General features: G+C 36.4%; 1 protein-coding gene across 1 annotated transcript in view; it reads right to left on the minus strand.

Annotated features, from left to right (window-relative positions):
* Positions 1–10,259, minus strand: part of KCNK2 (potassium channel, two pore domain subfamily K, member 2) — a 275,176-nt gene extending 264,917 nt beyond the window's left edge. The window contains exon 1 of the mRNA XM_012638318.1: positions 10,155–10,259. Coding sequence (XP_012493772.1) covers positions 10,155–10,188 — 34 coding nt within the window. The 5' untranslated portion in view covers positions 10,189–10,259. The remainder of the gene's footprint in view (positions 1–10,154) is intronic.
* Positions 10,260–18,125: the final 7,866 nt, after the last annotated feature.

Raw genomic sequence — 18,125 nt, forward strand, 5'->3', positions numbered from 1 at the left:
GGATTAACTATTAATATCTCTCCTAATAGCACAGAGTTACTTAGAAGCAGAGCCACATTTGGTATGAGCCATAATGAACAATGACTTTAAAGTCAAACAGGCCTAGGTTCAGATTCCATCTTGCCACGGAACTAGGAGTGTGACCTTGGACAAGTTTTGTAACCTCCCTAATCATCTGTTTTGTCATCTTTAGAATGGGAATAATAATAATTCTTTCCTTATAGGCTTATTTTAAGAATTAAATATAATATCGAGTGTTATATAGTACTCACTATGTGCCTTGCAACAAGCCTCTGAGGTTGATAAATTATTAATTTCTTATTAGATAAGGGCATAAGGTGCAGAGATATGTCAAATAACTTGCCTAACATCCCATAACAAACACTAAGTAGAGAATTCAGACCCAACCCCAGACTGCCCAGCACAAAAGCCTGTGACCACTACATTATTGTAATGTAATGTAAACTACTTAGCACAGAAACTGAAATCTATTAAACCCTCAACCCATAGCTCCTTCCATTATACCATGCTTATCCTTCCCCCCATTTCTAAAAACATCTACAGAATGGCATTCCATAATATTCTGCACCGTAGCATTGCCAGATTGCTCAGCCCCTAGTTAATTGCAATTCACTGAAGAAAATCAACTTCTCTGGAAGGCAAGAAAATGATGAGAAAAAAATGCCTTTATTCATCCCTCCTCTGCCCAAAGCACCCATCTCTCAGGATGTGCAGAGCAGATGAATTCTTCAGAGGGTAAATACAAAAATATTAGAAAGAAAGTTACGTAATGGCAAAGATCCAAGTACTGAACTAGCCACAGTCTAAAAGATAAAAAGAACTTGTAGCAAAGGAACTTAAAAAGAGAAAATTTTTTAAAGTCCATTAAGTAGACTTGTGTTTGGTTTCTGACAATGATTTTTAAAATATTCTGGTCATAAGTATTCCCTACTCTGCCTCCTCTCCAGGTTAAATTTTGTGATTACCTTTGCATTTAAAGTGAGTTCCTCTATCACTTTACAAAATAGTTTACCTTCAAATTACTTCTTGTCAATATCTAATACTATATTATTTGACAATTACTCATTTCTAGCTTGGAAGATAATGGAAACATAACAATGGATGCGCTTTACTGGAAAACTGGAAAAAAGAATCTCCCAAGTCTCAGAGACACTAAGGACGTGATTACATAACTGTGACTTCCATAATAAATGGCTGATCAAGATTAATTTTTTTTTTAAGTGAGAAGTTTTATGAACAGATGGAATTGCCCTACCTTGCTGGAAGAACTACAGTGTCAGTTATGGGTTAGCTCATTAAAAGATAAGTATATTCAGGTAGAGTCAATGCAAATTTTTAGGTCAATGCAATTGACAAAGATTGTAGACCAGTCAGAGCACAGAATGACACTCTTGTTAGCTTTACTGTCTGGGCAAAATGCACACAAATGGCTGCAAATTTGATTTCACATTCTTATAGATATTCTTAAAGCAAAATGACTAATTACTTACTGATTTGTATTTTGTTTTCCTTAGGGTATAAATAGTAAGCATCTTTTCTTCAACATTATCTACCCAACCTAATTTCTATCCTAACTGAAATCTTAATTCTCTTCTTTTGATAGCATAATTGCTGCCATGGCAACAACAAAAGATGTGAGAATATTCTCTGCTGCAGGTGAAAATGATCATAACATATTGATAAACCATCTTAAGATTTCATTTTTATGTAAACGACCTTATCACAAAGAGAGAAGAGAAATAGAAGCAAAAAAAGTGGCATTCGAAAAGCAGAAGTGCTTAGAATAAAGTATTTTTCAGTGGTTTCAGTGATGTTTAAAGAAGGGTCAAACTGAGAGAGAATTTTAGATAACCATGCCTCTTGATTAGTCACTGTTAATAAGAACATTTCTTTAAAATTTATGAAAGAACAAAGGAAAAGGGTTTCCTGTTCTAAGAGTGCAAACAATTGAATTAGTTTTTCTGTTCCTTTGCAAATCAATTGGGACCATATTAATGAGATGCATGGAGAGTAAAAACAAGAAGCGATTCCAGAGCTTGTCGGCAATACTACAAATATTGCGTGAATCTTTGGATAGAACTTTCTAGATAATGCTCACAAACTTAAATTTTAAAAGTTTGGATGCTGAAATGGAAAGGACTATGACCTGAACCCACCCCATCTCTATTAACTGTCAACTCTTACTGCAGTCATCTATTGCCTGAAAGCCTAACAGCTGTTGGAACCAGCGGGCAAGATAAGCTTAGAGGACATGAACAAAAGAGTTGTGAACCTCCTTCATGTGGGATCTGATTAAAACTTTGAGGGCAACGTCGACGAGCCCTAAGGCAAGGAATGGAATGAGGAGGATCCTAGAGAAGGCTTGCCTTCAGAGAGCCTTAAACCCCTGGAGCTGGTCCGTGAGTCTATAATGTCCCTGATGACACACAGGGTCTCTAGTCTCTAAGGAATTGAAGAAGAGATAAACAGGTGGACTGAATTTTCTCCACCCTATCCCGCCCCCAAGTTTATTAGCTTCTACAAGGAGCTAGAAGGTTCTTCTTTGTGTCTTGGAAAAGGACTGACAACCTACTTTGCTATCTTCCACCACCATGAGTATGTTTCAAGAAAAAGAGAGAAAACACAGATGACCATTATCAGGAATAAAAGAGACCACTATAGATTCTACAAGTCTTAAAAAGATAATATGGGCATATTTTTAAAAGAGTAATGCCAATACATTTGATAACAGATAAAATTGATAGATTCCCTGAATAATACAAATTATCAAAACTGACAGAAAAAATAGATGATCTTAATATTAATCATATTAATATATTTATTATATTAATATTAATTATCAACTGTTAAATTGAATTCATAATTTAAAACCTCCCCACAAAGAAACATCTAAGCTCAGGTAACTTCATGGGTGAATTCTATCAAACATTTAAATAAGGAATAATATACATAACTCTTTCAGAAAATGGTGGAGAAGGGAATACTTTTTAATATATCTTATGAGGTCAATATAATCCTATCTCAAAATCTGACAATGACATTATGCAAAAAGAAAATGACAAACGAATATCCCTGATGAACTTAGACGTAGAAATCCTTAACAAAATATTAATAACACCAATGCAGAATTACACAATAAGGTCAATCCATCACAACCAATCAGAGTTTATCACAGGACCATAAGGTTGGCTCAACATTTGAAAATCAGAATAAATCACCACATTAAAATAATAAAGGACAAAATAAAAATCATATGATTATTGCAGTAAATATAGAAAAATCATTCCACAAAATTCTATACTCATTCATGATTAGAAAGAAAAAGCTTTCAGCAGTTTTCTGAACCTGATAAAAGTTGGTTACAAAAAGAAAATAAACAAGAAACACCAAAACTCTGTGGCTAATAGCCTATTTGATGATGAAATGTTGAATATTGAATGTTTTGGCCTTCTAAGATCAGAAGCTATATAAGGATATCCATTTGTACCACTTCAATATTGAACTGGAGTCCTAGCAAGTACAATAAGGCAAGAAAAAGAATAAAAAGCACTAAGAATGACAAGGAAGAAATAAAACACATCTCTACTCACAGATGGCATCCATTCAGTAAATACTAAGGCATCTACAAAGCAAATATTAGAATAAATAAGTGAATTTATCAAGGTTGAAGGATACAAGGTCAAAACATAAAATTAGTTGAATTCTATATATTAGCAAAAAACAACTGGAAAATGAAATTAGAGAAATAATAACATATACAATTACACCAAAAAAACATGAAATACTGAGGGAAAAATTTAATAGTTGCAAAATCTGTACATTGAATACTGTAAAACATTGTTGATAGATATTAAAGAAGACTTAAATAAATGGAGAGTAATGATATGTTCAAAGACTAGAAGATTCAATTTTCCCCAAATTGATCTAGAGAGTTAAGAATATTCAATTCAAAATCTAAACAGGTATTTTGAAGAAATTACCAGCCAGTTCTAAAATTTCTTTGAAAATACACAATATATAGAATAGCTAAAATAATGTTGAAAAAGAAGAAAAAAGTTGGAGGACTTACACCAATGTTTTAAAACTTTCTATAAAGCAGTTGTTATTAAGATAGTGTGTCATTGATGTAAAGATAAAAAAATGGATCAATGGAACAGAATACATAGTCCAGATATAGACTTACACGTACATAGGTGACTGCTTTTCAGCAAAGGCCCCAAAGCATTTCAATCGCAAAAAGGAATGTCTTTTCAATAAATGGTGCTGGAATAACTGGATATCCATATGGAAAACAAATGAATCATGATGTTTATCTCACTGGTGATACACAAAAGTCAATTTGAGGTGGATTACAGACTTAAAAGTAAAAGCTAAAATTATAAATTTTCTAGAAAAAGGCATAGGAGAGTGTCTTTATAAACTTGAAGCAGGCAAAGATTTCTTGCATATTTCACAGAGAGCACTAACCATAAAAAATTAAAAATTGGAATTCATGAAAATAAGCACCTTCTGCTTATCAAAAGACATTGTTAAGAACATGAATAGACAGGCAGTGAACTAGGAAAAAAATTTGCTATGCATGTGTCTGACAAAGGACTAGTGTCCAGAATATATAAATAACTCTTGAAAACCAATCAAAAACCACAATACCAAATGCTGACGAAGATGCAGAGCAATAGAAACTCTCCTTCACTGCTGCTGGAAATGCAATGTACAGCCAGGTTGCAAAGTAGTTCAATATTTTCTGATAAAGTTAAAGATGTACTTAACCATAGAAACCAGCAATTCCACTTCTAAGTATTCGCACAAGTGAACCGAAAACGTATATTCATAAAAAAAACCTGCACACCAATATTTATAGCAGCTTTCTTCATTATCATCAAAAATTGGCAACAACCAAGATGTCAATCAACAGGTGAATTGATAAACAAACCTTGGTGCATCTATACAATGGATACTACCTAGGTGATTCATGCAAAGACATGGGTGAATCTTAAGTCCACTTTGCTAGGTGAAAAAAGCCAGACCGAAAGACTACTTACGTAAGATTTCAATCATATGACATTATGGAAAAGGTAAAATTATAGGAAGGGGAGACAGATGAATGGATTCCAGAAATTGGGAGACGGAAAAGAAGTTGATGACAAAGTAACTACATAGAGGAATTTGCAGGGTGATAGAACAATTCTGCATGGCACTGGGGTGGTAGATTCCTATTTACCTGCACAATACAAAAAGTAAACTCTACTGTAAGCAAATTTTTAAACATCAACCAAGATGTTAGGGATTGACAAGATGGTTTGCAGACTGTGACAAATGAGTCTAACTGTATTGCAAATGTATGACATAATATCACTGAAAGGGGTGTAGGAAAAAGTCATTGACTTAACTTTAGAAAACTGTGTCTATACTGAATACTGTAAGTACAGAGACACAATTATTTTTACACACATACTAATACTAACTCTAGTTGGTGAATTTGTTTCTTACTAGTCAGCAGTTCTGAAGCTATATATATACTAGAGTTGAACACATACGTAAATAAATTGTAGATAATGGAAGCCAGGTTTCTCACTGTCAGAGAAAAATGGTACAAATAAGCAATGGATAGGGGGATTAGAATGAACTTTGTAATGCTGGATAATAGGGTCTGAGCTATGCACATGCAGAGCAAGGTCTTCTTTAAGATTCATTTCATGAAATTCAAAATGCATCTGAGCCCTCTGTTCCATGATTTCCTCTTTAAGCCTACATTTTCGTGAAAAGCCACCAATCAAAAGCATTGTACAGACATGTAATGTTAACCTTTTAAAAGAAAAGAAAATTAGAAACTGAACTAAAGGGATATTACATACAGAAAGCTACTGATATGAAAGATTCAACCTATTTCTCTTCTAAATCACCTGGTTGTTAACTTGTGGGAGGTAGCTGGACTCTACTGCTTTGTAGTTTTCTATTTTTCTCTTGCGCCTGGCTAAAACCTTCGGTCATACCAAAGAAGACATCTGATTACTAGACTAAAATCAACAGATAAAACTATGCCCCAAGCCTTAAAATCTACACTTATAAGAGGTAGTTTACCACCTTTGAGGAGCAATAGGGCAGCATTTTAGCTCATACTGACACCGTTAATTTAAGACACACACACAAAACACACAAAATAGAGTTGTCCAAGGCCATGTCATCTCAGCAGCCAGGGAAGGTAGCCAAGAGCACATTTGTGGTATTGACTGTTTTGTAAAACAAAAAATCTTAATGAATGAAGATGAACACCTTCACTCTCTTGAAGTGTCTGGGATATACTGATGGTAGAGAAGACAGAAAATTCCACATACTCAGGTTTTTCTGCACACCTGCCTGGGGTTGAACCCAGTTAACTATATCTTTGTTGTGCCAGATTGGTTGGGCTTCTGTGGATGACACAACACGAAGTAAGTGTTAATTAGAGCTCAAGTTTAAGATCCCTATTAAAGCATAAGAGAAGCAGATGAATCATGTATTTCTGGATAAAAATCAGAGATGGTCATAAAATCATTAAACAAATTATACTAGATGCAAAGTCTCATTACTTCATATCCAACTTTCTCATTAGACAATGGTGCTTCATTTCTGTGTTTATTACACACATTATGCAACAAATGAAGTGAATGTAGCTTCCCTCTCTACTTTCCTCTCTACTTCAAACATATGTGGACATGTTTCAAAAAAAGAAATGCCAGTATGTAAATGCAAGATAATATTTTCTCTAATAGCTACTACTGACACTCCCCCAAATACATGGTGATTTTCCAGATAGCAAATCTAACAGCTAGACTGTTTTTTCAGATCTGAGATGTGTAAACATTGCTTAAGCCAGTTTAAGCAGCAGTCTGAAAATGGTGGCTCTACCTACCCCAGTGCTTTGCACATGTGCTCGGAATAAATGAGAACAATAAACGAAATCATCAAAATACACCACCAACATGAAATTTTGATTTTTGCAGGCACCATAGAAAGATACAATAGGAAACACCTTAAAGATGAACATTTTTAACCCTTAAACTTTCAAAAAGTCCTTTCTGCTGAGAATGACTTTATCGGCTACAGTGAATTTTCTGAAATAATTAAACACGGGTTATATGCAAAAGATGAAAGGGGAAATAAATCAGTGACCAATCCAGTGTTTCCACTGTCTTAATCATCAAGGACTATAGAATGGTCAACCAAATTGATTTAGATCACCTAACACATCTAAAACAAACAAAAACCCTTCATTACTTTCAACTCATGCATTCTGAGGACCTTATTCTTTCACCGCACTTGTAGCTTTGCTTTACAATGTTCTTATACTAGGAGCCCATTAGGTGGAGAACAGACATTTCTATTGAGTTGCATCTTTGGATAGTATTTAGCACAGTTGAGGAATTTAGGTTACATTAAACAGCTAAAGGCCGGGTGTGATGGCTCACACCTATAATCCCAGCACTTTGGAAGGCCAAGGTGGGAGGATCATTTGAGGCCAGGAGTTCAAGGCTACAGTAAGCTATGATCAGACCACTGCATTCCAGCCTGGGCAACAAAGCGAGACCCCATCTCTAAAACAATAAATATTAATAATCTAAAAAAAAGCTAGAATTACTAGGATCTCAAAGCTAGGAAGGTCCCTAAACCCTGTGTTCTTTAATTGTTTTATTACACGCTTACTACATACCAGGCTGCTGACATAAATTATCTCATTTCATCTTCACAAAAAGTCAAAGAAAGAAGAATTATTAACCCCGTTTAATATATGGAGGACCAGAGACTTAGCAGTTAGGTAACTTGCCTAAGGTCACACAGTTTACAAGTGGGGGATGTGGAATTCCAGAACTCATTTGACTGACTCAAAATCCTTGCCTTTTCCTCCTTGCTGAGCCACCTCCGCTACGACATGCCACCACACTAGCAGCGAGTTCACTCCTCTTGGATACAACAAATCTTTGGATGGCTCTGTCTATAGAACTTTTGATGTCAAACAACTAATTTTTAAACTAATACTAAAAAATTATAACATGCCATGTAAATTCAAATTATCATTTGTCATTAGTAACTACATCCTAATCCTGCCTAGGGTCGGGGGGTTGTTTCTAAACCTACAGTCTTTTTGAAGATAATCCTCAAAATTGTAATCATTCTACCATACATTATTACTTGGCTTTCATAGTAATAAAAAAAAAAAAAAGACTTAGGACTTCTGTAATGTTGCATCATTTCTTGATTGGGGTCCCAGAATTTTGCATAATAAATCCAGATGATTTTAGCCTGAAAACGTGTTCATGTAGATGATATCAACCCACCTTCAAATTCTTAAAAGAACTTCTAAGCTATTCCTGTAGAATGTCTTCTTTTAATTAGATTTACATTCTGATGGATTTGTGTAGCTTAATTTACCTATAAATACACTGAACTGTTAACTGGAAAATTTAAGCTAATCTATTGTTATATACATAATTGAATCATATTCAAATGTTAAGCTTATATCCAATGTTATATAGGATTATTCAAAAGAATTTTACCTTAACGATCATTGTTGCTTGGTTGCAGTTTATGACAGTTTCTACCCATCCCCCCAAAAAATCTCACCACCACTTTTAATCAGATACAAAAAAATCACATTGTCAGCATTCTTGTTTCCTACTTGTGGTAGCAGAAGTACATGTGTTCAGTTTAGCAAGCGTCCATACTAAGTGATCTAGAAAAAAATGAGAGTACTAGAACGGTGTTATCTGGCATCATATATGATGGAGATGACATCTAGAATGACTTTACCTTACCTCTCCAATTCTCTCCTACTCAATTCCTTTCCCCACATCTTTTGCTCGTCTTGTCACTCCAGAAACACTCAATTTGACACAAAGAGTTTCTTTATCCCTTACTTCTAAGTTCGTTTTCATGCCCCTTACACCTGAAAAATTATCTCCCTCCCATGAGGACTTGGCCAGTATCATCGACCCTCAGCAGAGGGGCTCCCAAAGTGGTAATTCCACGTCCCAGTGCCACCAACCAGCACCTGGACATTACACACTAATCTGAAATGTGCTGATATCTAATTATTAACATTTTACATGTCAAATTGCTCCCAAAACTTTGTGACACCTTTTCAAGTAAACAGTACATAGAACAAAATCTTTTGTATTTCAAAAGAAAAACAACCAAATATAGCAATTAATTAGAAATTTTATATTTAAAGAACTTCCTTATTGAAAAAAGCAATACAGTGTAACCCCATTATTATATAGTTCGTCTTAAACAGAATTCAATCACATTCATGGATAATTTTATAAAATAAAATCCTAATATGAAATAATTGCTGTACAATCAGGATATGCATTACCCAGCACCAGCATTTATTGAGCATTCAAAAATATTTATTAAGTATATACTATATTCCAAGCATTGGAGATGGACTTTACTATATTTAGTACTTACATAGGGTTATGCTTTTGATGAGATTTATTCACATTTCTAAGATCATAACAATATTCCTCTGAGGTGAGGAATCTCATATAGATACATCTAAGTAATTTCAAACAAAACTGCTTGCCAAATAAACTATGGAAATGTAAAAAGAATGTAAGCTTTAGTTCCCAAGATTCAGTTTAAACTTATACCTTTCCTTCCCCATTTCCAAGATTCTAAGCCATCTCTTCCCTACTGTACAAATAAGATTCACTCAAGAAATAGCTAATATTCTCTCTATGTAAATTACAAATAATATGTGTGGATCTATATAAGAGCAAATTGATTACAAGATTGACCACAACATGAAACCAAAATAAACATAAATTATCAGAATCCAAATGCAATGGAATTTACAGATACACATGTTGACCAATTTTGCATTGCCAAAAGTAACACATCACACAATAAAAGCCTGATATAACATGCCTATTGTATAAAACATGCCCAAATTAACAGGCAATTTATTTCAGTGTTGCAAGGTCATGGAAAAAATTCCAGTAACTAGCCCTCTGTTGGAACCACCCAATGAGTTTAATTATAGTCTTGTCTATAATGAAGACTCCCTACATCAAATACTTGCTTAGAAATCTACTCAGCATACTCCAGAAATTTTGAAAACAAATAAGATACTTGATTATTGCAAAAATACTTACAGTAGAAGTTCCTTTTTGCTCGTGGGTTCATCATTTGGTGATGTTTTCATCAGGAGTCATCATGCTTTTGATCTTTAAAGCCGTTCTTCCTCCAAGGTTTCTTGTCCGTAACTTCCAAAACAGAGTCACTTGTACTAACAAGCCATCGTCCCATACTGTTTCCTTTTCTGTGTGAATGTTACCCTGTAGATCGATTTCCTGTCCAAAAACACTCAAAATGAACAAACGCTGCTGTATGCAAGTGAAATGTGCTACTCAAATTCTCTGCTTTTGCAGTTTGTTTCAGGAAGAAATTTCCTGATTAAAATGAGAAACTATATCCCAGTTGTTCCAGAGAACTTCAGAGACAGAAGTTTCTTCCTTATGAATGAACATATCAAAGTTGCCAGCGTCATTTATCCTCACTAGTTCGTGGCTCAAGTACTGTTTACACACGAAACATCCATGTCCTGTGTGCAGTCTAAAGACCCTCCCAATTGCCACAGTAACAATATCCCAACTATATTTTCAAATCAGGCTTACTATGCTTTGAAGTACATAATGCTTTCCATTCCCGAAAGGACAAAGAGATCTGCATTGTCAAAGTTTATTTTTAAGCTCATGTGCTTGCTAAGTGCAGTGGCAAACTGGCGTGGTTTTCCGTGCCTGTAGTACCATTGCTGGAACCTATTAATGCAGATAGATGAATCATTGGCTGAGTTCCACACAGGCTTTTATTTCTTTTTTTTCTTACCTTATCTAAATTGCATTGATTATAATTTCGAAAATCGGAAATGTTATCAGTTTTCTGAGCTTGCTTGTTTGATCCGTATAGAAGCAAAGTAAGGAAATCAAATAAGAGAAAAAGTTTCAAATAGCTTTTGTTGAGATAAGAAGTTAGTAATTAGAGGTAGATTCTGTTTCTGGAAGAAGTTTGAGGGACATTTGGAGACAGTTAAAATGACAATGAGTTTTAAATAAAGGAGTGAAAGATAAAGAATGAAAGAGAGAAAGGGAGAGAAAAGGAGAGACAGCAAAAGTGAGAGCAAAAGAGAGAGAGAGAGAGGCCTTGACTATTAGCAATAATTTTTCACATATTTTCTAATTGTTGGGAAAGCAAATTGTTCTGGTTTGTATAACCCCCTGCCAGTCTGCTCAACCCACCAAAATTAGCCCACATGTCATCTAATACCAGACTAAGACTTGTGGAAACACATTATTGCTCTATTAAAGCCATAACAAAATACAGCTGAGCATTAGGTGGTAGGGTAACCCTAAGGTAACACAATCCGTACTATGGAATTTCAAGTTCAAATTTTAAACATCTGGTTTTGGTATGGTAATAAATGTGATAATGTACATTAAATACCAGTATTCAAGTAACATAATCCTTCCATCTGACTGAAACAATGAATGCTTTTCAAATCATATGAGAAAGAGATAAACAGTTATTTTTGTGCAAATACAAAAAAATGACCCTTTCATGGGCACATACACACACACACACAGAGCAATAGCACGTACATTGTCAGCTGGTTTGTCCAGAAATAAGAATGGGCTTTTGCCAAGCCCTTCTTGTGCTCTTTTCTCTGGGCACCTCTTTACTCCACTGCACTAGTTTGTAGGAGTCAGTCTTGGCTGAGATTGAGGGGAAAGGAAAGAGAATGGAAAGCGAATGTGAAAAGTAATAATGCTAATTGAACCAGACAGAGATGTGAACCCCTGACCTCTGTCTCATCACTGCCATCTCATGCTATAATTTCATGAGTCCCAGCCACTGGCAACCTGAAAAAGAAAGCAAATCAGATTATCCTTATCCTGTTTTAACTTCATGGGAAAGAGTTTCTGTATTTCAAATCCAAATGTTACCATAATGTAAGACATGAGACAGTCAGTGCTGGAAATGGTGCTGGAGTCCAAAAGTTAAGATCCACTTAAATTAGCACCTTAGTTGATGGAAAAGTACTAACCTATGAGCATTTGCTGACTTTCTTTCTATATTTGCACATAAGAAGGCTGACAGAGGGACCTGGAGGATAGAGAAAGTGTGTGGAAGCTCCTGGGACAAAAGTCACGTGGGGAACGACAAATGGTAGATCAGTATCAGGCTGAAAGATAAGGATTAGGCTAATGTCGATTGAGGGTTCATGTGTTGTAGAAAGAGAAGATTTTTTATAGTGGAGTATTATGCAATCCATCTCCATTTATTGAACATCGACTATGCCCCAGGCATTGTGCTAAGAACACTTTTTTTGTGTTAAATGCAATAATATAAATATCCACAAAGTAGAGAGGTAGCAAAGATGAGGGAGAAGTTAATTATGTTTGGCAAGATTAAGGTTGATGTGTGAGCTGGGTTTGGGGGAGGAATAGGAATTTGTCAGACGACAGGTGGTAGAACATTCCAGGCAGTTGAGTTAGTATATGCAATTATGAGATGAGTGAAATGGCAAAATTCATCTCAAAAACACAAATAATGTGCATCACTGGTTTCTAAAATTCCAGTGGAATTTTGGAAAGAGCAAAATACTATGGTCCAGGTTTGTCCCTCTTACTCAATCACGTGAGCTGTCTAAACAGGAAAACTAAATCTTGCACACCTTGATATCGCCTGTACAACTGGCACATAAAGAATGGACATAAACAAATGGCATGGCCACTCCAACCCCCTAGCAGGGGTGTATGAGTACATCTTGCTCCAGTGGTATTCTAGTCTTTCTCCCAGCAAGGAGTCTTATTCAAAGTATGTTTGAACATCAAGAATATTGAAAATTTATTCATTCCCTTGTTTCCTCCTGATGTTCAAAGCTTCATGAGTCAGGTGAATGGTATTTGAAAAAGCTGGCACCAAATAAAAACCCCAAGTGCTTTTTCTTGGTTTGAGCCAAACCCAAACCTTTTCGAAGGCGTGAAAACATGCAGCCACATTGGTTTGGTTTTCCTTTCCTGGGCTGCTCTCCTTCCTGGTGCTGGCCAGCACCACACAGAAGTCTTGTGACATGAGCAATTTCCATGGAATTTTAAATTCTGCCAAAAACAAGAGGGATTGGAAATTTCGTGAGAATAGTTATTCTTAGGAGATTTCCATCCCAGATTCTGAAGTCGTGTGGCTCAGATAAGCACCTAAAATGCACTGCCAACCCTTCTGAGGTCCTCCAATGCACTTATTTCCATTCACATTTCTACATAAAGACCTCAAAGTAACAGTGAATGCAATGGTTTGTCGGAAACACTTTCTGTATGCCAGCCCAAGATCCTTCTACCTATGTGGAAATGGGTTTGGAATGCCATTTGCAACGCAAACAGTGGGCTTGAATGTCCCCAGAACATGCTCAATTTTTAGACAAGACATGTTTACATTCTCCAAAATCAAAACAACCTATCCCAAAGCAACCCTTCAATTATTTTCTGTTCTTTTGCTTCTGGATGACTTCAAAATATAACAGGAATTTTTTAGGGCGGGCATATTGTTAAGTGTGTAACTTGCTCGAGCTCTTCCTATGGGCTCATTTTTTATGAGAAAATTATATGACAAATACAACCAAAATCCCACTAATTGGGACACTGTATCAGCTATTGCTATGTAGTATACATACTCCAAAACTGAGCGGCTTAAAACAATAGGTATTTATTGTTGGTCACTATTCTATGAGTCGACATGACAATTCTGGTCTCACCTGGGCTCATTCGAGCAGTCAGCTGCATGTTGGGTGGGTGACTGCTAATCTTGGCTGGACTCATTAACATGGGGGTCAGCCGACTGTAGGCTGGCATAAGATAGCCTCAGCTGGGACCTTGTGTCCCTTATTTGTTCATTCCTTTCATATTCTTTCAACAGGTGACCCTGCAGGCATGTTCTTAGCCTAGCTTGAGTATGATTTCAAAGCAATCAGAGGCAAGATGAGAAGTAGAAATGTACATTTTAAAGGCTCTGTTTGGGTCAATCCTTAAGGTGACATTGGCCAAAGCATGACACAAGGTCAAGCTCAGAGTCAGTGTGGGAAGGCACTCCCACACATACCAAAGGATGTGGGAGGTATGGAAAGTTGGAGCCATTTGTGCAATGGATCTACGACAGGGACACTGACAGTAAGAAGCTAGTCGTATTCAGTCTGTTGGGTGGACCTAGGGCAATATCAGGTGCCTCAGCCTGTGAGACGAGAGTTAGCTTTCAAGTACCAAGGCAGAAGAGAGAAGCCAAACCCTAGGTTGGAATGGGTGGGAAGTGTCCCAGGAAAGCACAGACAAAACACCAAAATACGGCACCTGTGTCAAAGGCTGGGTTGTAGGCATGGCCAAGATCACAGCACTCTGGAGTAATGTAATGAGGTGGTTGTTTCGGTAGGAGAGCAGTCACAAAATGAATTGCCTACAGGCAACAAGAATGATTGAAATGATTTGATTCGGCGTAAGAGTGGTGAGAATAAGGGGATTGGAGAGCACCGCAGTCAAGGGCACTCGGGCTACTCACCTCCAGCCAATGGTTTCCTGAAGGATCTAGTCCTTAGTTAATGGCCAGATCTTAAAGTGTTTAAAAGCAGCCTGAAATTTTATGTAATATTTCCTGATTTTTAAAACACTTTGAACAATATCTGCAGGCATGAGTTACCCTCTAGGAACTCCAGGTGTAGAGGTTTCATTTCCATGGGACAAACTCTGTCTTCAACAGGCTCTCAAAATTCATGTACTAGTACCGATATCAACAAATTAAAACAAATGATTTACAATTAGAGTATAACCAATTAGCACAGAAATGATTGGCTCATCCTGGAGTTTTAAACATAATTAAAAGGCACCTAGAAGTATTTTTATCTCCCCAAAGTATTTGCATTTTAAGAATTGGCATTCTCTGTGTGGAACTTGTGTGGGTACTTGTGTAGGTACTTCCAGAACTCCGCCCCAAAGTTAATTGCCCCTTATTTTAAAAATCAACTTACTTTTGACATTTTATTACATAATAACTTTCTGTTTGTAAGTATATTGGTCTAAGAATTGTATTTTGATCCCTTAATTTGTTAATTTCTAGAATGCAAACTTTTTCTTACCTAGATCTCTTCCTATTGCAGCTAGAAAAATATATTTACAACTAAGCACTTGCAATTCTCAGTCTTGTTTACCGAAAGACTTATTTACACTGCAGTTTTCTGAATTTTAAGTTTATTGATTCAGCTTCTCCACTTGCAGCGTTGGCTCCTTGGTTCTGTTGTTTACTCTATAGGCAACCTGGAGGGAAGCTCTTTGAAATCCAAAGATCTATTTCTTCTGCTCTGGGAAGACATCTCCCAGGCATTTTATTCTCAACATTTTTGGGAAAACCATCCTGTCTATTTCCAGAGAAGCATGATCTGCCAAGGGCAAAAAATGGTAGGTAAAGATAGCTTTCTTTAGCTTCCTATACCAGGTCTTCTAAATACATCTTTATTACTCTGTTTTAAGATTTTTACTTGGATCTCCGTAAATACAGACACAAATTCCAATGCTTGATATATTTTGTATTCTGTCTATACAAGCTTTCCTCCTTTGATGCAGAGATTTGAAGATGCATTATATATTATGTTGATACTATAGGTATTGCTGTGTCTGGATACATATATTTGTGTTGCATCAGACACATCTTATGGTTCTATCTATGTTCCCTTGACCTCATCTATTTCTCAGACCCTCAGAAACTTCTTCCATTTCAGCAGCTGACCCTCAGACAACTTGTGGGTCTGCTGCATAGTTTTATATTCAAGGTCAAACAAGCAACATTTCTGGAGTCCCTGGATCCTCCAATCATTTCCAAACTTAGAAATACACACCACGTGGAATGGGATCTGGCTTCCCCTAAGCTCCAAAGGACCAGGTGATACATCTTCTTAAGTGCTCAGGAGTCAACTTCCATGGGTTAAACTTGGTCCCATAGGAAGCAAAATATGGAAGAGAGATGGCAAGCGAATATCATCTCAATTCTTCCTCTAGGTGGGCTGTTCAGATGCAGAATTTTGCCACATCCTCTGTATAAACAATGCTGTACAGACCAAGCAGGGATACGGCTAATGGTACGGCTATTTCTCTTAGTGAATCTTCATGAACCAGTGGTCAGCATGGTAACACAATGTCTTGCATTTGCTTCCCATTTTTCTCTGCCTCCTTTCCCTTTCCCTTATCCTAATCCACTGTGGGATTATCTTCCAATAAGCATTAGCACTTAAGCCTTATCTCGAGGTCAATTTTCAAGGGAACCCAGGTAAGACATCTGTGTATGCACATGTGTGTATATAATTCTCTATATATAGTTATATAGTTTTAGAGAGAGAGATGTATATATAGTTATATAGCAATAGTTAATTATAGATACATGATAAATTATATGCATAATCATTTATTTCCCTTAACTAGTCCATACAAAATACCACATAAAATCATGAAGTACTATACAGTGACATTGTGAAGCAAAATACTCATATGAAGACTTTATCAACTATAGAAACCCCAGAGGTTTTGTTTTCTTTTTACGGTTTTATTTTGTTCTTTGCTTGTGTAAAAAAAAAAAAAAAAACTTTACACAAAGTAATGAATATGAGCTCTGTAAAATATCAGCCACCAACTTCGGGCAATTATTAGTAAGATCACTGATCCTTCAGGAAAGCAAGGTTCCAGCCTCTCAAAATTACGTACAAATGAGGTGAGTACTTGGAATGCATAGCCCTTACTTTAAAATGTTTTTACTCTTAAATCTTGTGAAGCCTGAAACCAAAATTGTGCTTCAGTTGCTCTACTAATAGCAGAGGCGTATTTTTAAATAAATGTCCATTTTTGACATTTCTGATATACCTTTAAAATGTAGTCAGCAAAATAATATAGATTTTTGTTTTTAATGATTTGGTTTTCATCCTTCTTATTTCTGAATTCCAAAAAAGGACATGCGTATTAATTTGTGGTCTGGCAGTTTAGCATTATTGATCTAGAACAGTATCACTTAAATTTCATGACAGATTTATGGATCATTTTTCAGCAACCAGACCATTTGTGTTTGGTTGTCCCACACCTGTGGGTGAAGAATAATTTAATATCCACTCATAGACTATGTAAGAGTCAATACACTTCAGAACAGGGAGGAGTAAACCATGACCTACACAGGCTTGAGATGAATCCTATAACCTAATTTTAATCACAACCTTTTAGCACTTACCAAACAAAAGGATTAGGGGAAAAAACCCACCAAGCCAATCTTTTTGATGAGGAGTCTTTTAAGAATTGTTGATCCTGGCTGTCCAGCTATGAATGCCCCAAGGGTAAAGAGTAAAATAAAAGACTGAGGCTAAGCCACCCCTGAGGTTAGGGATGAAGGAACTGGGCCTCTGGCCCTCTGGGAGCAGAAGCATCGCCAAGAAGACAGCAGCCTGAGTGTCCTAGCAGTCAGTCCTTCCTGGGACTAGAGCCTTTGGAGCCTTGGGTGGTCCTTTCTTCTGGGTCAGGCCTAGAGGAGCCCAAGTAGAAAAGAGATCCAATGACATGCAGAGAGCCCAGGGAGAATAAGAACAATGCTCCCATGGCTAGCCCAGGGCCTGGCACGCAGTAAGCATTCCATGAAGGTTGCATTGAATGGAATAACTAATTTTAGCTCTGTATGGACAACTTCCACATGGCATTGAGCAAGTCACTTGTCACCTCACTTTGAGCCTGAGTTTCTCCATCTGTACAGTGGGGACAATAATAATTCTTACTGGCAGAATAATGTCAAGGATGAAATGTAATAATAATATGACTTCGGTTTGTTAATTCCAAAGAACTAAATAAATTCAGGGGTGAAAGGACAGAAAGCTGCATGCATATGGCTTCTTTTCAAATATGCACAAATTTTATCATTTGCCATCTTTTAACTTTCCCCCCAAAGCAGATACTGAAACAAGGACTTATATGTAGGTAGCTGATTTGAAGAGTAGTTCCAAGGAGCAGGAGAAAGGGAATGAGAAGAATTAAGAGAGAAAAACTAATTTTCAAGGTTAT

Source organism: Propithecus coquereli, unplaced genomic scaffold (assembly GCF_000956105.1).
Source record: "Propithecus coquereli isolate 6110/MARCELLA unplaced genomic scaffold, Pcoq_1.0 Scaffold129, whole genome shotgun sequence".
Taxonomy (NCBI): Eukaryota; Metazoa; Chordata; class Mammalia; order Primates; family Indriidae; genus Propithecus; species Propithecus coquereli.